Here is a 24,286-nt window from a genome sequence, read left to right on the forward strand (position 1 = left end):
GTGGCATATATGGTCCCCTGCCCCCAAAGTCATCTAGTGAGCATCATGGCAGAATGGGGATTTGAACCCATGCCTTCCTCGCTGTGGTTTGACATTCTAACCAGTACCCAGTGGTAGCTCACTTGGTAAGCTGTAATAATAACAATTATGTGCTGTCGACTGACTCATGACAACCGCAGGACCATGGGGTTTTCAAGGCAAGAGATGAGCACGGCCTTCCTGTGCGTAGCAACCCTGGCCTTCCTTGGTGGTCTCCCATTCAAGTACTAACTGGGGCTGACCCTGCTTAGCTTCCAAGTTCTGATCAGGTCGAGCTAGTCAGGGCTATTCAGGCCGCTCACAATCTGTATCCGTTCAATCACAGAGGTTATTTCCACATTACAAGCAACAGCGTGGACTGATCAGGGTGACGAGGTGGTACCCAACTAGAGAACTACACAGTTCAATGGAGAAATGGCCACACTGAAGCCACTGCCACCACACGGCCACTTAATGAGGCAAGTAGCCTTTCTGTCAAGCAAATGAACTTACCAAATGACATTTTTGAGATGGGCAAATCCAAAGCATTTTCTTTGACCCAAAAAGGCATGTCCTAGAAATCGATTCTAGTAGTCTGATCCTGAGACCCCGCAGAGTTTGCTTACCCCTATCTTTTGGTCTTTCTTTCCCAAGCTCTCCCCCCACCCCCATGTACTATCTTACTATCCCACATCAACGAAGAGCTTTTTTGTTTGCACGATTGAATATTATTCTCACAATAGTTTTACAGGGGAGATTTTTGAATAAGCCCTATTCTGACAGAATTTGCCCTTGCGGCCTTAATAGGATAGATGCATCTTTCCATGCCCTGCTTGAATGCAGGTTCTTTGAGAATATAAGGGATCACTATATTAAGCCTTTAATCAACCAATTGTCCCCCTACGCTCTGGAAACCCTGGCTCTTTTGCTCAGCGATAAGGATCCTAAGTTTACTCCAGCAACCGCAAAACCTGTCTCAGTCCTTTTGCATCAAGAAAACAAGAAGCAAGTATCTTCTGCTGCTCAAGATCGGTGAATCAATGAGATTGTGAGATTCTAAGAGGAAAGGGACTTACCAAATGAATATTTAGCAATAATAGGATTGGACAGGGCTGGTTCTCCAACTCCGTACATGTTTTCTGCACTGACTCTGAAGATGTACTCTTTGAGAGGCTTTAGGTTTGTAACCCTGAAGTTTGTTTCTTTAACGGTGGATGACAGCTTGTGCCATATTTCACTGTCTGCTTCTCTTTTCTCCAGAACGTAGTTTGTGATCTTGGAGCCACCGTCATCGCGGGGAGGATTCCAGGTCAAAAGACAGGAGACGTTTGTGATTTCTGAGACGTCAAATGCAGCGGGTGGTCCAGGCTTATCTGTGGATACATAATCATAAGAGTTTGAATGTCTTCTTTGCAGATATTGATCTAAGAAAACACTGTTAGTCATTTGTATGGAAAGAAGGATGCCGTACCAAGAACAGTAACTTCTACAACCGCTGTTGCCCGACCGCTGGTATTCACAGCTTCGATAATATAGGTGCCACTGTCGCTTCTTGTGCTGTCAGCAATGATGACTGTGGAATGGTTCGGTTTGGATTCAATGGTGATTCTTTTGTTGGGCCTCAGGATGGTTTCGGCCTTTGTCCAGGTAACCCGAGGCTCCGGCTTTCCTGTTACGGTCGCTGGCAGTTCGATTTTCGTTCCTGCTTTTACAGTGATTCCAGCAAGCAGTTTCACATCTAGGAAGATTTCTGGGGCCTCTGATTGGAGAAAGAGTATTACAACACATTTATATGGGCCACGCAGACACTGCAGCCCCACTATATATTTTAAAGAATGCAAATGAAGTTTTGATGTAACCGGAGAAGTTACCCATTGCGTCCACAGCTTGGATCTCATCCGTTGGCTTGCTTGGTTTGCTCGCCCCTTGCCTGTTCAGCGCCTTCACCCGATAAGCATACCACTCCCCTTCCTGCAGCTTGGTGACTTCCATTCTGTTAATCATAAACGAGTTTCAGTGCACAACGTCATTTTAATGTAACCCTTTCATTTGCCAAAGATGGCATTTCTGTCTAATATTTACAACAACAAACTCTTACTTGGTTTCAACGACCGGGTCCCCGCAGGGCTCCCACTTGTCAGTGCCACGCTGGCATTTTTCAACCAGGTAACCTTTGATACGTGAGCCTCCATCGTACTTGGGTGGTTCCCATGTGAGGAAAATGGATTTCGATGACGGATTCCTCCATTTAACATTCTCAGGTGGATCAGGCACCGCTGTAAGGAGGGGGGAAAGAAGAAGGAAACGTATAAGAATGTACAACCACCTAATCTTTCCCAGCTTTTTACTGCCCTTCTGCCTACTTTTTAACATTGTCTTTGCTGTAAATGGAGTCACCACAGTGCAGCTCTTTGCTATGCAGCAAAGTCAGTATGAGAAGCCACATAGGAAGAGGCCACCTGGGAGAAGGCCATGCATCTTCTTTCCATGCCAGCGCTGGCCCATTTCCCCAGAGTGATGACACAGGCAGCAGGAACAATCACATGGCCTTCTCCCACATGGTCCAGGGACTTCCATTAGTTTTGTAGTGTGAAAAGAAGCCATGCTACAGCCACATCGGTGCTTCATATGCAATGTTGGTAGAAGCTGAAAGCCTGTCATGACAGAAAGCTAAAAGGAAAGAGACTTGTAGCACCTTTAAAAAAAATGAATGGGTAGACCTATTATGATAAATACTTTTATGGACTAGAGTCCACTTCATCGGTTTTATGAAGTGCCATCTCAGTTAGTGATAGGCAGTTACCATGGCCATAATACTGCTATTTTGAATGGTCATGGTGTTTCTCTGGAATACATCTGAATTGTTTCTAGAAACATCAGAGTCTGTACCCCTTGAATTTTATGTTCTATTGATCTCATTTTTTGCATTTTTCTCTACACCCATGCTTGGATGTATGTACACACATGCATACATGTGTGTGTGTGTATCTGTGTCAATCAGTTTTTAAGGTATCACAGGACACCTTTTTATTTTTGTGTTGCAGCATACTAAGGTATCTTCTCTGGAATGTAAATACTAAATGAGACTATTACAGGATTAGAGGGTCAGGGATCAAAACTGCAGAGGAGCCTTAACGGTAAGAAAATGTGTATATGGTCAGGCAAATTAGAGGAGAAAACTCTACAGGAAAAGTCTAATTGTGTAAAGCTGATTCAATCCTGCATGGGAAGAACTATTTATTCAAGAGGAAGAAGATGAAGAGTTGGATTTATACCCCGCCCTTCACTTGGAGTCTCAGAGTGGCTTACAATCTCCCCACAATAGACACCCTGTGAGGTAGGTGGTGCTGAGAGAGCTCTTTTGAGAACAGCTCTGAGAGAACTGTTACTGACCCAAGGTCACCCAGCTGGCTGCATGTGGAGGAGTGGGGAATGAAACCCTGTTCTCCAGATTAGAGTCCGCGCTCCTAACCACTACACCAAACTAGAATAACAGATGTAGAATGTAAATGTGAAATATGACATGAGCTGACTTGCCTATTGGGAAGAAAGCAAAGTGCAAAGTTTTGTACTGCTGATCTTGAAGTAATGAGCTACAACACGAAGTCTTAACATAAAAAGACCAGACATATAAAACTAATGAGAATAATTAAACGTTCAGAAAACTCACTTGCAGGTGCTGACATGTTGACAGGTTCATCGATGTAAGCGGGTTCTCCTGGTCCACATTTGTTGCATGCTGCAACCTTGAACAAATACTCTTTTCCTTGGGTGAGATCTGGTACTGTATACTCTTGGTCGAGGACATTCTCGGCAACCTGAAAGCAGCGGAAGCTCCAAGTCAAGACAAGTTTTTCTTCTCATGACAACAGAATATTTCATGTGATCTTCAGCAAGACAGAATGAAAACATACTGAAAATGAACATGCATTCTATTCGTAAAAATAGAACATACCTTGGTCCATGTTTTGCGGCTCACTTCACGTTTCTCAATGAGATAGCCAGTTAATGGGCTTCCTCCATCATTTTCTGGGGGTTCCCATGTTAACTGTACGGTGTTCCTAGCCATCTCTGGAACTTTCAGTTCTCTTGGTGCACTTGGGCGCGCTAAAAAGAGTTACATATTATATGATTAGTAGATTGTTACTATTTTACTTATTATTTATTTGATAAAAACTTTTTTGCAATGTTACACCTACTGGCTTTTATAGCATACGTCTCCATGTTTATAACAAGATTTCACGATTCAGGACAAATCTGATTTTCCTTGGCTTGTGAACTTTTATAATGAACTGGCAGGATTTCGGAAGTTAATTTTTGTCACATTTTGTGATTCTCTGAATTCGTTCTGAATTTATAATCTTCATCCATTTACAAAATATTCATTATATTTTATTAGAATACATTGAAATACATGAGGAAATACTCATTTACTCACCAATGACATTAACGTTGATTTCCCCTGATACAGATGATACGGGGTTTTCTAATTTCAAGGTATAAATGCCTTTGTCTGGACGCTCACTTGGAGAGATAACCAGTTCTGCGAAGGCTGCAGTAGTCTCAATTTTCACTCGGTCACCTGGTTCTAAAACTTTCTCACCCACGGACCACGTGGCAGTGGGTGTTGGGTATCCAGTGATAGGAACTCGTATTCTGAGTGGCTCTGGTACAATAACTTCCAATCCATCTTTAAATCCACTTAAGTCCATTGTAGGTCCAACTGGAAAATAATAATAAATTATGCAATTTCAATAGTTTCCAACTTTGATTTTGTTATAACAGCAATAAAACTGCACCAGCCCTCCAAATAATCATTACTATAGATGCCTTCATGTTTTGCTTTTTACTATTGGAAAACAGCCCATTTAACAACTTTTTATAATTTGATAGTACTGTTGTGGAAAGTCCATAGGAAGGGTTTTGTATGTTTGTCATAGAGATATATATATTTGTACATTTTAAATATAAATGAAATTTCATTGTAATGCATTCTTAATTGGGATCTCTTTGCATGAAAAATTTATGAGTAACCTCCATTATTAATTATACTTTGTTAGAAATTTTTGACATGTATGTATGTATGTATGTATGTATGTATGTATGTATGTATGTATGAATGTATCCATCCATCCATCCATCCATCCATCCATCCATCCATCCATCCATCTCTACTCATACAGCTATAGCCTTGAGCAGAAAATAAAATAATAAAATAAAATAATGCCTTACTTGACATTATTCTGCTGCTGTTTAATTATTGCCCCTAAATTTTTTGTCACAGACAGAGTAACAGAATCATTTGTGTCTGATAACAACCATGTCACCCGTGCCCTCGTACCATCAGGTGCCTCCTTAGACCTTTCCATCATCTGGAGTAAAGGAGTAATTAAACTGGCCCAACTCATTAAAAATAGGACACTCCATAATCATGTGCTCAATAGTTTCAACTTTATCAGATGAGCATCTACATATTCTATTTGTATATGGCACTTTTTAATATCTGCCCTCCAAGACCACCAATGGAAGAGAATTCATTCTGGCCAAAGTAAAAGCTCTTCTGAGCTTTGGTATTGTCAACTGATAAAAGTACTTTGGCAGTCGCATGGGGAGGGCAACACCTAAATAAGACAATGAGCATATCCTGCACAGATGTGCTGTTAATATCCAATTTCTTAACACACAATTTAATTAGCTTAATTATTTCTTTGTTCTCCATGATCTTCACCATATTGTTTGTTATACCTAGAGATTTCATTTTCTTTTCCCGTAGTAGATTCCATTGGCTATTATATACATCTGCTTGTAAAAATCCTAGGAGGGTAGACCCTCTTCCATTCTGGTAGAGCTGGTTCCCAGCTGAAGGTATATTACTGTTTAGTCAGGGAATGGATTCTGTTATGGACCCTGAGTTATGAAGGCTATCCACTATAGCACTGCTACTCATACTGAACATTAACAGTCTCAGATACAGTGAAAGCAATGTGTTGCCTAATATGCAAAGGAGTTCCTGCTACAAAAAGAGCCCTGGAAAGCACACAGAGACTTGTCTTTCAAAGAGCTGATCATGTGAACAGAACAAAATTCTAATTACCATGAGAATCATCAGCAGTCAGTGGTCCAAGAGCTTCAGTTGGATCTGAAATACCAGCAGCGTTTTCTGCAGATACTCTGTAATAGTACCTGGCTAGTGGTTTCAATCCAGTTACCTACAAAAACAGACATAATAATAATGCCTGTAATAAAAGCCCCCTTTACTAAAATAAAAATACTTCCTGGGGATTTCATTTCAGAAGGAAACAGCCTACCTTATAAGTAAGATCGGGTGCAAGTTTTGCATTGCAGCGGATCCAGTTGTCTGTGCCCTCCTCACACCTTTCAATGATGTAGCCCAATATGGGGCTCCCTCCATCTTTCAAGGGGGGCTCCCATGTGAGTCGCACAGATGACTTTGTTTGGTCTGAGTGGTCAAGGTTAACGGGAGGGCTTGGTTTTTCTGGAAAACATAGTCATATAAATGATTTCAACATTGCCCACTTCAAGAAAGGGTTAATGGGAAAGCATCTGAATTTAAGCATGGCTTAGTCCTATAAGATTCAAGGGGACTTTAAGCTTGATTGTGGTTCTAAGGGCAGTCGTGGGCATGGGAGGAAGCAGGGTGGGAAAACACAAGCATGCAGAAAACAAAGTTGGAATAAAACAGGCCACAGCTTTATTGATTACTACCATCAGAACATTGGGGCGGCATTGGGCAAGGATCCAGGCATCGAGCAACCTGCCTGCTGCTGATTAAACTCTTCCCCAGCCCACTTTCTGGGGGTAGACCTGGGATGGCAAGTCCAGTGGTTCCACATGGGTGCAAGCCTCTGCATGGTTCCCTTGCCACCTGTGAGTGGGGCCAAGCAACAGCCCCCAAGCTGGACATGCCACTACCTGGCACAGCCTCTCCCCAAATGGATCCTGCCCATTGCCTAAAACTTCCCCGAGCTGTGACACCTTAAGAAAACAAGAATGACAAGAACAAAAAGCACAACCACATAGCAAAACTGCAAAAAGGGAGGGTGGGAGGGATGGCTGAAGCTGATCTGGGGGGAGCCCAGCAGTCACGTGGACTTAAAAGGGGGAGGGGAGGAATGGGGGAGAGCCCCCAGGCCAAGCCCCCCCCCAGTCTGATGAGGCAGCCAGCCATTGGTTGACCCAACCTGATGCTGCCGGAGGCTCCCCCCAGTGGGCCAGCACCCTCCCCTACACAGTAAACACAGAAAACTGTCTAAAGGACATTGCGATTTGGCATGAAGGGGACAGCTTGTTCACCAGAAATGAAATTCAAACATCTCTTTGGCTGTGTGCAAACTCAGGGGTTGCCTAAGACAGCTTTGTGGATTCTTCTGACCATCGTCTTCTAATATGTGACCGACTTGTGCTATTATATTGTTTGATTTCCCCACAGTGAATGTTGACATTGGTTCCATTATAAAGCACATCTTTTTTTGGGGGGGGGTTGTGTGTTTGTGTGCATGTGTGTGTGTATGTGCTTGCATGGAAGATGGCGACTTCTGGCAATCCCTACTGGAGGCCTGGACATTTTTCAGAGAGGTGGTTTGATATGCCTGCCTTTGTGTCCTGAGCCCTGGTATTCCTTGGAAGTCTCTCTTCCAATTACTTTCCAGAATCGGCCATGCTTAGCTTCCACGATCTGACGAGATCGGGCTTGCCTGAGCTATCCAGGCCAGGGCTATGAAGCACACTTTTCATGTGGCACTTCTATTATTCTTACTTTCTGACATTGCTAATTTATCATACATCTAATGGATTGGATCCATTATGAGTGGGTTTCTGTGGGTTTTCCAGCTGAGTTGCTGTCTTCCCACACTGACAGTTTCAGGAGGGCAGCTATATTGGTCTACAGTAGGGGTCTAGACTTGGGTCCAGCAGCAGCTCAGAAATCAGCAAGATTTACACGTTACAAACTTTTGAAGAGTCAAAGCTCCCTTTTGTCAGGTATCTGAAAGCTTACACACACACACACCCAGATTGTATCTAAGATGCCACTGGATTCCAATCCACCTCCATGTTTTCAACCCATGCTGTTCCTGAGGGCCTTCCAATCCTCATGGACAGCTATAGATGTGATGTGGGAGGATGCTGAAAACAGGGGGAAGTGGTATTTTGGATCCAGCCCGATGACTTAACTAATTAAAAAAATTGTCACAGACATTCCAACCTTTCCTTTTCCCTATCTTTCCCATGCTCATATGTTAAAAAATATCACCAGGCTAGATGGGGTCTTTCCCTTTTGTCACCCACATACTAACCAATTGGATCCATGATCTTCACTGCATGAGTAGATGCACTGGGCTTTCCAATTCCAACCTGGTTTTGTGCCCGGACTCTGAAAAAGTATTCTTTGTTTTCTACCACATCAGTCAATGTTGCGGCCAATTCATCCACTCCTGTGGTCATGGCTGGCTCCCACTTGATTGAAGCTCTGTCACGTAATTCAATGATGTAGCCCGTAATTGGAGAGCCTCCATCATAATCTGGGGGTTCCCAGGTAAGAGAAGCACCAAATCTGTTCACATCAGCAACTTGTACATTGAGAGGAGGACCTGGAACCTCTGCGAGAAGAGAAGAGATGAAAAATGAATACTGTTCCACTCCACAAAAATGTAATTTACTTTCTCCAAAACCATTTTGAACCGTTTGCTTACCGAATCTGCTCTTTGCTTCAACAGGTTTGTCTGTTTCAACTGGCTCCCCGGTGCCTACTCTGTTCTTTGCACTCACACGGAAGAGATACTCAACGCCTCCTCTCTGAAGGCCAGTCACTGTGTATTCACAGCTGTCAGCACGGTCAGTGGCCAAAATCCACGTCTTGCGTTTGACGTCACGCCTTTCAACGACATACCCAATGATTTTACTTCCGCCATCGCTTTCCGGTTCTTCCCAGGCGAGGCTAACTTCACCATCAAACGTTTCAGTGACTTCCAAGTTCCTAACTGGACCTGGGACATCTGAAATTAAAAACAGGCGACATTTTTAATGGATTTACCTTGAGTCTATCTGCACCACAATCATCTGCATGGTTTGTTTACTTTTGCTTAAAACACAAATTCTGTCTCACCATTGTCCCAGTACTTTTCCTTTCTGCATGACTTTGGTGGCTGTTTAATTCACTGCTGTCATCAGGAAAACAAAGCTCAGAGAAGAAAAGGGCTCAGGGGCAATAAGCTTACCAATAACAGCGACGTTGATGTGCGCTTCGGCTTTGCCATGCTTATTTTTAAGAATAATCTTGTAACTCCCCCTGTGTGAGGTCTTTGCTTCATAAATTCTGAAGGTAGTACAGTCAGCTGTCGTATCCACTGTCAGCGTGGGCAAGGCTTCGTCTCCCTTAAACCACTCCGCTTCAGCTCGTGGGTAAGCATCATATGGCACAGTCATGGTCAATGGCTGTCCAACGTCCACCACAAGGTTTTGGTCTGCTGCCTTTATTCTTGGAGCAGCTAGTGAAAATCCCAATAACCATAACATGTTAGCCAGGTACAATACAGATTCTGGTACAGAACAACAAGGTATATAGATTTTTAAACAAACTTTCAATATTTTGATAGGATAGGCAGGGGAAAGTGTGCTTTTTTGGTGAGTATTTTGTGCGTGTGGAAATCATGGTGACTTCTGGCGACCCCTAGTGGGGCTAAGGTGTTCCAGAGAGGTGGGTTGATATTGTCTACCTCTGCGTCCCAGGCCTGGTATTCCTTGGAAGTCTCCCTTCCAAGTACTTGCCATGGTCGGCCCTGCTTAGCTTTTGAGATCTGATGAGATCGGGCTTGCCTGGGATATCCAGGTCAGGGTGAAAAGTGCGCTATTGAGGTGCAAACATTTCATGGCAACCCCATTAAGTTCTACCTCATAGAGTTTTTAAGGCAAGAGATGAGCAGAGGAGGTTTGCCATTGCCTTCCTCTGCATAGGAGCCCCAGTCTTCTTTGGTGGTCTCCTATCCAAGTCCCAGCCCTGCTTAGCTTCCGAGTTCTGATGAGAGCAGGCTAGGCCAGACTACTAGGGCTGCCACTTTGGTATGATGGGGGGGGGGGACAAAATTATGTTTTGTCTGAGTAGCTGAGTAACACATCGTCTTGTACCAGTGAGGTATATGGAGAATGGTTCAGATGACATACATGAGGTAGATAATGATCAAAACAAAGCTGATTCCAGCTTTCTAAATGCTTAGAAGCTACAGTGCAAAGATTTTAAAAGGCACAGAAATAGGTTGCTTGTTGATCTTGATAAATGGGGAGGATGTAACATTATCTGAGAGAGAATTATCTGCACATTATCTGAGAGAGAATTATATATTGAAAAGACGAAAGCTATGGTCTGTTTGAGCAAATAAAAATGTTTCTTTACTCCTATTTAGACAACTAGAAATGAGTGGTGTTGCCTATGACAATGAGAAGAAGAAGAGGAGGAGGAGGAGGAGATTGGATTCATATCCCACCCGTCACTCAGAGTCTCAGAGTGGGTTACAATCTCCTTTCCCTTCTCCTCCCCTTTCACTTCCCACAACAGACACCCAGTAGGTGGGGCTGAGAGCGCTCTGAGATAATTGCTCTTGAGAGAACAGCTCTGAGAGAACTGGTGACTAACCCAAGGTCACCCAGCAGCTGCACGTGGAAGAGTGGGGAATCACACTGGGTTCTCCAGATAAGAGTCTGCCACTCTTAACCACAAATATTATGCACTTTCCTTGTGACAATATTACAGTTCTAGTAGTCATGAGAAAAATAATTTCATCTCTCTCTGGAAACTTGACACCACTGCTTATTAGGCAACTTTCCCCTCATTTTCAACAAACTACAAAGTCTCACCTGCCAATTCTAGCTTAGCTCGCGCTTCTTTATCTTTGGCAATAAATCTGTATTCCCCTTGGTCACGGGGCCTTATCTCACAGACTTGCAGCCGATGAACTTTTCCTTCACTCATCATTTGATGTTTGTCTCCCTGGACGATAATCATGTTATTCCTCAGCCATTTGACTTCCACCTTATCTTTATTCAACTCAGCCAAAAAGATGACATCAGAGCCCGGAGCTTCATAAATATCTTCAGGTGGGCGAATGATCTCCACTGGAATTTCTAGTACACATATCAATACATTTATGTTACATTCAAGAATTCTCTACTGAAAAGGGTTTGTAAAAATTGGAGAAAACTATTAACAGTAACCGTAAATGTACCTTCAACAAAAAGTCTTGCTCTGGACCTCCTATCGTCCACTCCACAGGAATATTCACATTCATCCTCCGGTCTACATTCCTTTATAATTAATCTGTGCAAATTTCCATCCTTCTCAAACTGATACCTTTATATCAGACAGAAAAGTGGGTTACGTATGAAATTTAGAGACAAGAATCAACTCAACAATCAGCTGTTACAGTGTAGCATTATAGCATTGGGTCCTGCCTCAATTTTCACGGGCATGGGGGGAGGTTGTTTCACTGATCTCTTCTCCCACTGATCCCTTTAATATTTCTGGAGGTTCCTGTCCTGGGGGGGGATATCATTTTGGACTGCTGCATGGGCTGGTGGTGGCGCACCCGTGAAAATCTAGGTGGGATCCAACTCTCAGTTAACAACATTTCCACTTACCTTTTGCCCTCTTTTATTTCTCGTCCATTTCTGTACCATCTCACGTTGGCTTTTTCTTTGGAAAGCTGGCAACTAAAGACGGCATCATCAAATTCAGTAACTGTCTGGTCCTGCAGGTGCTCAATGAAATCGGTAGGGGCCTCTGTGATAATGAGTTCTGCCACAGACTTGTCTTGTCCGGCAGTGACGGTGTATTCGCCTTCGTCTATAAACCCGCAGTCTTTAATGATAAGGGTATGCTTATATTTATCCACTTTGTACAAGATGCGGCGATCAAATGTGATTTCTTCTCCATTCTTTGTCCATTGGAGAGTTACATTAAGGCGATTAACTTTACACCAGAACGTGACAGACTTTTTCTCCATGGTTTCAATATCTTGAAGAGGTTCAATGATTCGGAGATCCTCCTCTGTGGAGACAGATTATTTTTAAAATGGTGGTTAATTTACATCTTCACCAAACATTTGAATTCGACACGAGTGAAAGCACCTCATTTAGAACATGTGACTTGCTTACCAAGTACAGTCAGAGTAGCAGAGGTCTTGACATGTTCCCCTCTTTGGTTTGCTAGGGCTGCAGTATAGGTGGCTTGGTCATTCAGGTGGGCGTCTCTGATTCGAAGAGTGTAGACAAGATCCTTATGGACCATGATGTATTTTACACTATCGAAGATTGGTTCGTCATCCTTGAACCATTTTGCTTTGGCACCTTCTGTATTCACTTCACAGTTAAAGACAAGTTCTTGACCCTCTTTAACTTCTTGGTCCTTTAGCGGTGTAACGATTCTTAGCTTCTCTGTAATTTGAAGATACGTACATAGGGTTATTTATAAATTTCGCAGCTCACATGGTATTTTAAAAAAATCCCCATGCCCATAAGTGTACTGGGAAAATGCTACAAAATGCTTACCAATCACTCTCAAGCGTGCAGTTGCTTTGGATCCTGCAACCATAGCGGAATAACCTCCCTCATCATCCAGGGCTGATTCTTTAATGACCAGGACTCTTTTCTTGCCGTCGGAAATGATGTCGTACTTCTCACCAGCTTCGAGAACAGTGTCACCCCTGACCCACTGTACTTCAAAGGCTTCTTTGGATACCGAGCAGGCAAATTCCGCCTTTTCTCCCTCAAGAACTTCAGTGTTCTGCGGTCTAGTTATAAACTCTGCTGCAAGTTCTAAAAGACAAAGCAAACAAACTCAGCCCAAAACATCCCAGATTGACTCAACACCAGCATGGCCTGTCTTGAACTTCATGCCTTGTTAGTCAACAGAGGAATGGGCCAAAAATCCAAAGGGGAGGCTGCATTTGCTGAATGCTTTAGAATCTAGACTTTTTAAAAATACATTTATTTATCATTTTCCCAATTTATATACAACCATTTTTACTTACACATTGAGTCTTATTATATTTACATAGGTTTCTACAAACGTATAAAGGTAAAGGTAAAGGTTCCCTTGCTCGAAAGCCAGTCGAATCCCACTCTAGGGTTGCGGTGCTCATCTCCGTTTCAAAGCCGAAGAGCCAGCGCTGTCCGAAGACGTTTCCGTGGTCATGTGGCCGGCATGACTAAACACCAAGGCGCATGGAACGCTGTTACCTTCCCACTGAAGTGGTCCCTATTTATCTACCTCCAATTTCTTGCTTTCGAACTGCTAGGTTGGCAGGAGCTGGAACTAGAGACAGGAGCTCACCCTGTCTTGCGGCACCCGGGTCTTGAACCGCTGAACTACTGACCTTCCACAGCCTGCAGTTCAGCGTCTTAACCACTTGAGCCACCGCAGCTACAAACGTATACTTCAATCCATATATCCCCTTGTCTCTTGGATCCAAATATACATTTTTTCCCATCTCTTTTTAAATACACCTCCATCTTTCCCTTGAAGACTTATCGTTAATTTGTCCATTTCTGCTAACTCCATCAATTTAAATATAATTTCATCTCTTGTTGGCAAAATCTCACTTTTCCAGTATTTAGCCATCAATATTCTCGCAGTAGTTACTATAAATGTTAACAAATATTTGTCATTTTGAGTATACTCTTCCGGTACCATGTTTAATAGTGCTATTTCCGGGGTTAAAGCCATTTTTAGCTTCATAATGTCCCGGATAAGGTTTCCTATCATTCCCCAATACTTCTCTAGAATTTTAAAGACCTGGCTTCTGATCACAGTCAGTCTGCTACAGATTTTGGCCTTGTGGAAGATACCACAGTAATTTCCTTACCATGGACTGTGAGCTTGCCAGTTGTGCGAGTACTAGGGAGCCTGCAGCTGTATGCACCGGCATCATCAAGACGAGCATTATGGATGACCAAAATTCTCTTCCGGCCATCAGAAATGTGTTCGTATCGCCCACCGTCCGGTAGCTCTCCATCCCCTTTGAACCAAGTCACTTCTGCATCAGGCTTAGAAACCTCACAAATCAATTTGACCGTATCGGTTTCATTTGCTTCAATGTTGGGAAGATTTTTGGTAAAGACAGCTTCCTCCTCTGTAAAAAGGAAAAGTTCAAGTTGATTGCAACAGTGATGGAACTGCTGCTCTTTGACATAAAGTGAATGTCCCACTTCAGGTAGCCCACTGGGCAACAACTAGGGCCCATGCTTCCCCCACTGTAGCTCCCACTTTGAGAAACAGGCTCCCCGAGGAAGTGAGGGGGCACCATCCCTGGAAGTTTTCAGGAGGCACTTCAAGCCTGCCAGGGCTTTTAGAGGGATATAGATTGCAGGCAGAGGGGGAGGGGGGTTATTTGGGACCTTGTGTCACATGTTTGCAATTTAGATTGTGAATAGGGTTGCCAGGTCTCTTTGAGATGCCAGTGGGGGGTGGGGGGGACACACGCCGGGAGCTGGAAGCATCACCCCTGACGTGCCAACGTCATCAGAAGTGATGTCTATGTCACTTCCAGGTGACGTAGGCACATTGGGGGTGATGCTCTGGTTTTTTTTTTGGCAAAACTCTATGGTAAAACCAGCCTCAAACCATAGAGTTTTGACCAAAACGCACAGCATCACCCCCCAACGTCACTGACGTGCTGACGTCACTTACAAGTGACACAGGAATGTCATGTGCGATGTCGCTGTTGGGGGGGATTCTCTCCTGCTACCCAACTGGCTGCTGGCGGGCAGGAGCCTGCAGAATTGAGGGACCCCTGCCCCCACCAGGGAAATGGCAACTGTAACTGTGATAGCTTGAACTGTGATTTGAAAGCTGCCTTGAGCCATGAGGTAAGTGGGGATATGAATATTTTAATAAATCAATACAAAGGTAGATGTAGCTTTACCTAACACTGTAAGCATGCCCGAGGTTCTGGCAGCTTTTGCTTCGCATGCGTATTCTGCTTCGTCGTCAAGCAAACATTTGTTGATCACTAGTATCCTCTGGGCCCCTTTAGCAATGATGTCAAACTTCTTGCCTTTTCTGATTTCAACACCATCTCTAAACCACCGTGCCTGTATTTAAAGCATTGATAAAACCAAAACTGAGTAAAAGACAAATGAAGCAACAATAAATACAAGCTAGCATTAGAGTAGTGCAAGTCCTCCTGAACAATACTTGAAAGGAAATCCCAAACCCAAAGTCCACAACTAGCAGTTAAATTCACAAGTGAGCACATGAAAATATTATGATATCCACACTTATTATTGGAATGATGTCATCCTGTTGGGCTTTGACCTTTCCAGACCCAGGAACCCAAATTTAACTCCCGGCAGCCGTATGTGACCACTGAGCTGCAAGTATGAGACAGGAAGTCATGTGACCTCAGAATGACAGGAAGAGGAAGAACTGATTTTTTAATCCTTACTGGTAGGTGGAGGGGATCCACAATGCAAGCTCACCTGGAGAATTGCACGAACTGCTGGTGGGGGTAGCCAACCAAGGGGCAAGAGAGGGAAGGCAAGGAAAGCTTTTGAAGGGAGAGGGAGGTCTCCAAAACAGTGTGTATGTAAAAGGAATCCTCTGCACTGTTAGGCAACCATGCCTTACCTTTCTTTTGCTCCTCTCAGCATGCATGCAAAGAGAGGCAGGAGGCATGGAACACATTACTAGCAGAAGGCCCTAACTGAAGAAGAACAACAAAAATGTCAGCTGCATAAGTGCATGACTCAGCCCGAGTGGTGCTGCAATCCACCTGAAGGTCACAACCCATGAGCTAAAGACCAGTGATCTAATCTAGCTAGCAAAGGACTTCAGAGGTGTGGAAACAGGCTTCTTTATGTATCTGTGATTATGATGCTCAGGCAATTGGATGCTGTGCAAGGAATCCCTTTGTAGTTTTTACCCAGCAGCTTAAATGCATGGATCCCTGTTAGAAAATTGGCACTAATGCGTATCAGATGTTCAGGAGGAGAAGTAGGCAGTAGCTTACGCTTTTCATCCTTGAACACCTGACTGGCATGATTGTTGGTTTTCAAACAGGATACCATTAGGACGCTCTGGTTGCATGAGCAATTGGATCAGGAACTTTGGATCTAGAACCTAGAGAAACTTGTGTGCAAAGTGTGATTGATTGTAGAGGGTTGATTGTGCCATCCTTCACGACTCATGGATTGCTGCTCCAGTGGTCTCCTAACCTTTTTGGGTTTTTTGAGGGGGGTGCATAGTCATTACAGAAGTGGGGAAGCTGAAAAGTCCCCAAGTATGAGCGGAAATTAGACTTGTCTTAATTCATGGTATTTTCTTTTAAAATGTTTAACACCATAGTGCCCAAAATTCTGTTCTGATGACATCATGAGAAGACAAAACTCACTGGAAAAAACAATAATGCTCGGAAAAGCAGAAGGCAGCGGGAGAAGAGGAAGACCCAACAAGAGATGGATTGACTGAATAAAGACAGCCACGGCCTTCAGTTTGCAAGATCTGAGCAAGGCTGTTAACAATAGGGAGTTTGGGAGGTCATGAATTCACAGGGATGCAATAAGTTGGAAGTGATAATGATGAAGTAGAAGAACATATTTTCAAAACTCTGCTTCGAGGAACAAATATTATATGATTCTGTACAACCCCTACCGGAAAGTTCAATAAATGGAAACATGACTGTTAACAGACCTTAACAGTTGGTCGAGAGATTTCACATTCAAAACGAGCAACTTCCTTTTCCTTAACTTCCACATCGGTAAGGGGTTTTGTAAACTCAACATGAGGTGCTACAAGAGAAAAAACAGATTTCAAGTTTTAAAATGATGAGAGCGAATCGAAACAAATGCCGATGCATTAGTACTTACTGACCAATACAGAGAAGCAAAAACAGAGAAATTCAAGGTGGTTCCCATTTGGGGGAAGCTACAAAGAGCCCTCCCGCATACCCCAAAATAGCTTCACTGTACATCAAGCTTTGACCCATTCACATGACATGGCCACTTCTTGGGAAACCAAAGCACTAATCTTCCAGTTCAATTACAAATAAACTTACGTTCAACATTCAAGAAACAAGAGGTCTTGAAATCTTTCGAATCGCAAGTGTAAGTTCTAGCATCATCCAGTGTGCAGCCGTGAATGATGAGTTTTCTGACTCTGCCATCAGCGATGATATCATATTTCTTTGTTTTATGAATTTCCTGGCCGTTCTTGAACCATCTCACTGGTGCATTTTCTCTGGACACTTCACACTCTAGCTCTGCGGTGGCTTCCTCCTCTACGGTCTGGTCTTCGAGAGGCTTAGTAAACTCCACTGGTGGTTCTAAAGAGGGGGGAAAAACCCACAAGTGACAAATGTATTAGAGGGTTTCTTCCCACCCTCCCTTTTAAAGACTGAAAGAGGGCAAGAATTATATCAAGTACTTTAGGTGCAAAAGGTACTTGCAGGGATACATGTATACAACCACATATCTTGTCTGGGTCCAGGTCACTGTCCGGCAACATATTACAAAAAGGATAAACTGTTGGCCCTCTCCAGCTTACCATTCACAAAAAGATTTGCATGGGTTTTGAAATCCTTGGCCGTCAATGTGACTTCTCCAGCATCAGTTAGCTTCACATCTCTGAGAACGAGAGTATGAACTCTGCCTTCGGCACGGGGTACAATCTTTAAAAGAAAAAGGCAGTCCATCTTAAATATTTGGACAAGCATATCTGTGTCAATGTAGGCTGGTATCCAGAGTTCCATGCATACACCCTTCTGCTCATGCACTGGAGCTTCTCCATCTTCCTGTTTGCTCTAGGCTGATCCTGCATTGAGCAGGGGGTTGGACTAGATGGCCTGTATGGCCCCTTCCAACTCTGTGATCCTATGACTCTATGATTGCAGCTCCTCATGATGCAGAAGAGGACATTCCCCAAAGGTTCTGATAGTTTCATGAATGGCTTGTTGTGCATCAACGTAAAAGGGGGAAAGAGGGTGCCAAAGCTTTCATGCACTAAAGACAGAATCCTACCTATTCTTACAATGGGAGCATAATGTACTGTTTTCTGATGTTCTGTTGATATATCCCATGCATTCACTTCTTGGTATAGATATACGTGGGGTCCCCTACCCTCCATGAGCAGCCTTTGGGGTTTCAAGGGGAAATGGGAGGCAGGGAAGTCATGCTTCTGTGCACAGAAGTCCTCAAGTATCCATGAGACAGGAGGACTATAAATGAAGTAAATAAACCAAAGGAAGTTCTGCGCATGGAAGTTTTGGATGGGATCCAACCTTATCTGATTTAATTCTTTCGTATAACTTCATCCTCATTTTATTAATTTCTTCTACACTGTTTAAATGAAATAAATGTGACCAGTGTGTTCCTTCTAAGCTCAGTTAGTGTGAGCTAGCTCACAGTTTTTTAGCCTCCGGCTCAGACATTTTTATCTTAGCTCAAGAAGGATGGCTTAATTTATGCTGCAGCCAAATCGCTTGCTCACAACTTTAATGCCAGTAGAAATTTTTGCTCACAAGACTCCACAGCTTAGAGGGAGCATTGACTGTAACAGCTGTTTAGTTGAAAATTGTTGATGTTTCATCCATTGCTACATATAAACACACGAAACTGCCATATGCTGAACCAGAGAATTGGTTCACCCAGCTCAGTATATGGTTTGACTGACTTCAGTTCTATAGAGTCTCAAGAGGAGAAAGATATTTCTCAACACCTACTATGTAAGATCTTTTAGGTAAAGAAAGCAAGGGTTAAATCTGGGACTTCCTTCATACACAGCATGTGCTGTACCAATGACCTATGACCACTGCCATCCACAGGCCATGGGACTGATGCTACTTCCTGTTTACCATTGGCTTAACTGTATTTGTATTTTATAATTTAAAAACAAAGGGTAGAAAAGGTTTATAACTAAGCAAATACATTCTTAAAATATGGTTTGGAAATTGGGATGGGGTGGGGGCTATTTCTTGGCAACACTGTTGGTCATTTTGACAATGGGATGATACCTCCATTAAAAGTGGGAGGCTGTTGACAAATCAACAGGTACAGGGTAAAGGTACAGGGTAAAGGAGGTGAGATACTAAATAAACCTGGGTGACCTGATCTAAAAGAACATGAGTGGATACATCTTAAAATTTCACTGATCAGCAGTTTGATGGGAACGGGTAGTGTGGAATAAATCTAGCCCTGCTCCTTCTCTTAAACTGATGACAGGTTTTTAAAAAATGGGAATCTGGGTTGGATCCAAGCAGCTTTACCACTGGTGAAAAAGGATGGCATGAGTCTCCCACTGACCATCCAAAAAGGCTACACTGAAGGAATTGTGGGTCTTGTGTGGATAAAAATGACAAGGGATGGGAGTTGTAGTAGGGAGATGAATTGGGTGAGACTAAGTAAAAAACTGGGGGGGATCCAACCCTATGTGTGTAGGACCTTTGGGCATCCTCTGCATCTGGATAGTTAACCACTCAGATCCAGAGGCACACACAGAAGCCTGTTTCTGGGTATTTAGGATCTCCGTCTGGACTGGCGGGGAAGAGGAGTCTGTTCTTCATTGCATAAACAGACCCACGTAAATCAGAAGTAAAAGAGAAAAAATTGCAAATAGTAAATAAAACAGAACAAAGAAGATAGATGAATAAGATCACATCTACCAACACTCTAAAAACATTAAAATATTTTGTATCAGCAAGAGCGTTCATCACTCCATGTGGTAAATGGTACTGCAGTAGTTTTTGTCTAGTATTTGAGAACAATTTTTACATTCATGTAGCAGACAGAGTTTACATTCTATGTCCATAAATTTTAATCTCTCTTTGGTCTGGCCATGATGTTCTGGTTTCTGCTTACCATTTCTCATGGCTCATTTCATTTTTTGTTGTTTGTTTTTTCTTTTTGTTTAATGGTTCATTTCATACTTTCTTGAATAAAACAATGAAGACCTATTAATTTGTTTTTTTTAATTTGGAATATAATCTAAATGTTTGTTTTTAAATTTGGAATATAATCTAAAAACAAAAACCTAACATTTTGATTCGTCTCAAAATGCGATTGCATATCCCAAACTTTAATTATTAGGCCTTTGCTCTGTTTCAACGTGAAGACTTCTTTTTTCCCTCTGCAAGTTTTCAGTATTGTTAACTATTTAATGTTATTAAATTAAATTAATTAATTATTTAATACAAGTATCGCTAACGGGCACCCTAACGACTTAAAGAGAGGAAAGAAATAATACTTCACTGAATGCCATTTTCATATGTCATTTTTAGTTATCACTTGGTGCCAAGAATCGTTTAAGTATTCATTTAATTGCATTCCAGGCTGTTCACATCTCAGCACTAACAGCGTACTTGAAGAAGGGTTAAAAATAGCAGGTGGGAAATGCTTGGTGAGCAGTTCTGTTCAGAAGGTTATCTCGAAGCTTGGCAGAAATGCCTGAAATGGCACTTCAATCTCCCTTAATCCTCATACATGCAGAACAGGATCCCAGCTTTACACTCCAGAGGGAGAAAGAATTAGGAAACAGAAATTATTGTAAACTTTGTTGGAACTATCAACATATTTAAACCCCCCCCCCCAGGTCAACAGTATAATACATTTCTGATAACCAGGATACAAAATTCCAAAACATTTTTTCTGGGAGCTGGAGACCTTCTAACTTTTTCCTTCCACTGCCCATATAAAAGAATTGTTTTGAAATGATACTTCAGCATATCCCCTTCGTCTAGCATTTTTGGGCATTTAAATGAAAAGTGGGAAAGGAAACGAGGGAGAAACAAGAGCAAGAGAGAAAGAAGAGAAAGAGGTGAGAAAGGAATGGAGGGAAAAGAAAGAATGTCTTCTATACCTTGTCACCAGGTTCCAGTTTCTCTCCTTTCAAGAACCATTCCACTACAATTCCCTCATACGAGAGCTCACATTCAAAGGTTGCAGTTTCGCCAGCCGTCACCGTGACATCCTTGAGAGGTCTCAGGAGACCAATTACACGTGCTTTATGAGAAAGAGAAATCATCTTCGGATTAGCCACTTCCAACTTTTACTAGTTTCCATAATGCCCGTCCCCGAGAGAGAGAGAGGGAGGGTGGTTGTACGGAGGCTATTTAAATTCTCCTGCTAGATTGGGGCCCTTGGGGTTCTCATGCGGTAGAGCTGGTCACCGGAGATTCCTTATTTGCAGAGGTTGGCCCTTTTAAATGAAAAGATCAGCAGAAAAGTGACGGTGCATCTGTCCTCTTGCCAAGCCTTGCATGCCTCTCTCTAGATAAGGCATGTGCCTTCCAAAATAGCAAGGCCGATGATTGGACAGCAAGACAAGTGGGTCCCAACTGTGAAGGGTGTCCCTGTCCATCAGGCAAATAGCACTTTCCACAAATGTCAGGGCAGTGTTATCTCTTAAATCTTGTCCAGAAACACCAGCTTAGCAAAGTATTCATTTATAATATTCAAATTCCAAAACAACTGATTATGCAAGGATCTACGTCCATCATTCTGAAATTTCTTTTTGTCTTACAGTCTAACAAGTATTACTTAACCAATTTTTTAAAAAAATAATGGTTACAACAGGAGTGTGGAAGTGCATGCACAGAAGTGTACACGCCTCTGAAGAAGTGAGCTCCGACACGCCTCCGAAGAAGTGAGCTCACGATGACCTAAACAGAGGAGGTGCTAATGGCCTCCTCTGTAATTTTGCTACAACTGATTAACTTGGCTTTTTTTTTTTTTTTTGCTGTTAAAATCACAGCTGACTTATGGGGAGCCCTGGTGAGGTTTTCAAGGTAAAAAATGTTCAGAGGGGATTTGCCATTCCCTTACACTGCATTGCAATCCTGGTACTCCTTGGTGGTCTCCAGGGCTTTTGTTTTTGGAAAAAGAGGTGCCGGAACTCTCAAGAGAAAAATGAAATTTTCAATCTGTATACTGAAAACTCATGAACTTTAAAATATTTTTAAAAGAATTTTCTCAAAGAGGTTCTGGAACTCCGTTCCGCCGTGTTCCCCCAGAAAGAAAAGAAAGCCCTGGTGGTCTCCCATCCAAATATTGGCCAAGGCTGACCCTACTTATCTTCCAAGATCTGACACAACCACCTCCTCTGGAATTTTATCACGATGTAAATTTTGATTGAGGACAGCGACAGGTACTATCTTGGCTGGCACTCCCTCCCCGCCTCCCCCCCTTTCCCCCATTCTCCAACTGTGCTTCCTCCCTAACCCTCCTGCGAAGTGACAACATAGTCTGGAATCAGAAGTATCAACGCCATCTGTGAATTGTTTTTAATTAATTTACTTAATTTATTTAATTATTGGGATTGTTTCTATCATGCTATGTATTTTATTGTTGTTGTTGTTCATCGCTCAGAGCCCTGAGTACTTAGGGACTGAGCGATTTATAAATCCAAATTATAAATAAATAAAATAAACAAATCTCCAACCACCAACAAGAGACTGGATTGAATTAGGAGTACCAGATGGAATTAAATAGTATAAAACTATTTGTACAACTGGAATAAATGTCAAAAGCTGTGGCAAAATGCTAGAATAATTGTTCCCTCAGTTCCTCCCAACCCCCATCGCACACTCATTTGACCGGCTCTCCTCCAAGGTCACGGTCCCTTTCACATCTCTTGGACTAACAGCCGAACACCCAATATATTGTGTGACCAACATGGTTTGCTTATGTAACTATGCCTGTCTGTACACTTACGTTTCACTCGAAGGTGAGCGCTTGATTTGGCACTGGCTGCTTGGAAGTCTACACCACCAGCTTGGTCTAAGCGTACATTGTAGAGGATGACACAGTGCCTGTTGCCTTCCTCCTTAATCTCACAGTCCTTTAGAAAGAAAACAAATGCAACAATATAGTGATGGTTCTCAAATATTTTCAGTAAAGAGGCCACAGTCACCATTCAGAATTTCTCAGACTGACACCCACTTTCTTTTGTTAGCATTCATATTCCAGTCTTCATAAATCTAAAGAACCAGTAGGAATTCATATATCATTTTTGTTATTTGTTGGGAAGAAAGGATTGCCTCAGCTGCATGTGTATTGCTGCCATGGCTGTTCCCTCTAAGCTGAGTTAGTGTGAGCTAGCTCACAGTTTTTTAGCCTCCGGCTCACACATTTTTGTCTCAGCTCAGAAAGGATGGCTCCAGAGCAAACTAATCTATGCAGTAGCCAAATTGCTCGCTCACAACTTCAATGCCAGTAGCTCACAAAGTAGAATTTTTCAAACAAACAGACCACATTATTTCTATTGGGATGCTGTGAACTAAAACCACATTAACTGATTCCCAAAGGCATTAATTGTTTTTACATCTGCAATTGGAATATTTCATCTAATATTAGTTATAGTCCTTTCATCTGCAGTAGCCTTTCAAAACCATACCAGAATTCTTGTATCCTCTTTGTGAGCCCTTGAGGCACAAACAAGAATGAGTTATAACAGTTATAATTAGAAGTTTTGTAATCAGACGTTTTACTTACAGGTGACTGAGTCAAGGTTTCTCCTTTCAATTTCCAGTTGGCATGAACATCTTCCTCAGAGATTTCTGTATCAAAGCGGGCAGTCTCTGTCTCAAATATTTCCACACTATATAGGGGGCGCACAATCTTAATATCACGATCTGTTAAAAAAAAGGATAATCAAATGCCATTCATTTTTGTTAAAGACTGGTCAACTGGGTTTCACAGCAGAACTGAGAAGATGATCTTACCTTCAATGTTGAGTTTCGCAGAAGTCTGGTCAGTGACACAATCACATGTGTACTGACCGATGTCTTTCTTTAAGGCTTTCTTGAGGATAAGTATTCTCTTTTTGCCGTCTGCCCTGATAACCACATTCTTAGAAGGAGTTATTTCTTGGCCGTCTTTCATCCATTTCACTGGAGCATCTGCTTTGCTAATTTCACACTGCAAAATCACTTCATCTTTCTCCACAGCAGTATAATCCTGAAGCTTCCCAGTAAAATAAGGATCCCCCTCTGCAAGTCAAAGTAAACATTGAACATCCTAATTATAGTTCATACATTCAAACTTGTAACAAGATGATTTTAAAGGAGTTTTCTCCTTTCTTGTGAGGAATTATTATTATTATTATTATTATTATTGTTATTATTATTATTATGCTCACCCAGTATTCTGGGAATGCCTTCTAAAAGCAAAATTGGCAACTTTTACAGAGAGAGTTTTCAAAGTTGCTGATTTTGCTTTTGGAAAACTTTCTCGACACTGTATTGAAAGAAACAAATTTCTAGAATGTTCC

At 42.4% G+C, this 24,286-nt stretch overlaps 1 protein-coding gene across 1 annotated transcript in view; it reads right to left on the bottom strand.

The window, feature by feature from the left end:
- Positions 1–24,286, bottom strand: part of TTN (titin) — a 343,112-nt gene that overhangs the window by 102,989 nt on the left and 215,837 nt on the right. Inside the window, 26 exon segments of the mRNA XM_015413748.1 lie at positions 1,095–1,391; positions 1,490–1,777; positions 1,890–2,011; positions 2,117–2,294; positions 3,689–3,836; positions 3,974–4,125; positions 4,457–4,741; positions 6,113–6,227; positions 6,327–6,514; positions 8,334–8,636; positions 8,730–9,032; positions 9,255–9,524; positions 10,888–11,154; positions 11,256–11,380; positions 11,668–12,076; positions 12,184–12,462; positions 12,577–12,843; positions 13,893–14,159; positions 14,952–15,120; positions 16,718–16,815; positions 17,082–17,348; positions 17,570–17,693; positions 20,876–21,018; positions 22,729–22,855; positions 23,509–23,648; positions 23,739–24,005. Of these exon segments, the coding sequence (XP_015269234.1) occupies positions 1,095–1,391; positions 1,490–1,777; positions 1,890–2,011; positions 2,117–2,294; positions 3,689–3,836; positions 3,974–4,125; positions 4,457–4,741; positions 6,113–6,227; positions 6,327–6,514; positions 8,334–8,636; positions 8,730–9,032; positions 9,255–9,524; positions 10,888–11,154; positions 11,256–11,380; positions 11,668–12,076; positions 12,184–12,462; positions 12,577–12,843; positions 13,893–14,159; positions 14,952–15,120; positions 16,718–16,815; positions 17,082–17,348; positions 17,570–17,693; positions 20,876–21,018; positions 22,729–22,855; positions 23,509–23,648; positions 23,739–24,005 (5,598 nt within the window).

This window comes from Gekko japonicus, unplaced genomic scaffold (genome assembly GCF_001447785.1).
Source record: "Gekko japonicus isolate JY-2015 unplaced genomic scaffold, Gekko_japonicus_V1.1 scaffold743, whole genome shotgun sequence".
In the NCBI taxonomy this organism is placed as follows: domain Eukaryota; kingdom Metazoa; phylum Chordata; class Lepidosauria; order Squamata; family Gekkonidae; genus Gekko; species Gekko japonicus.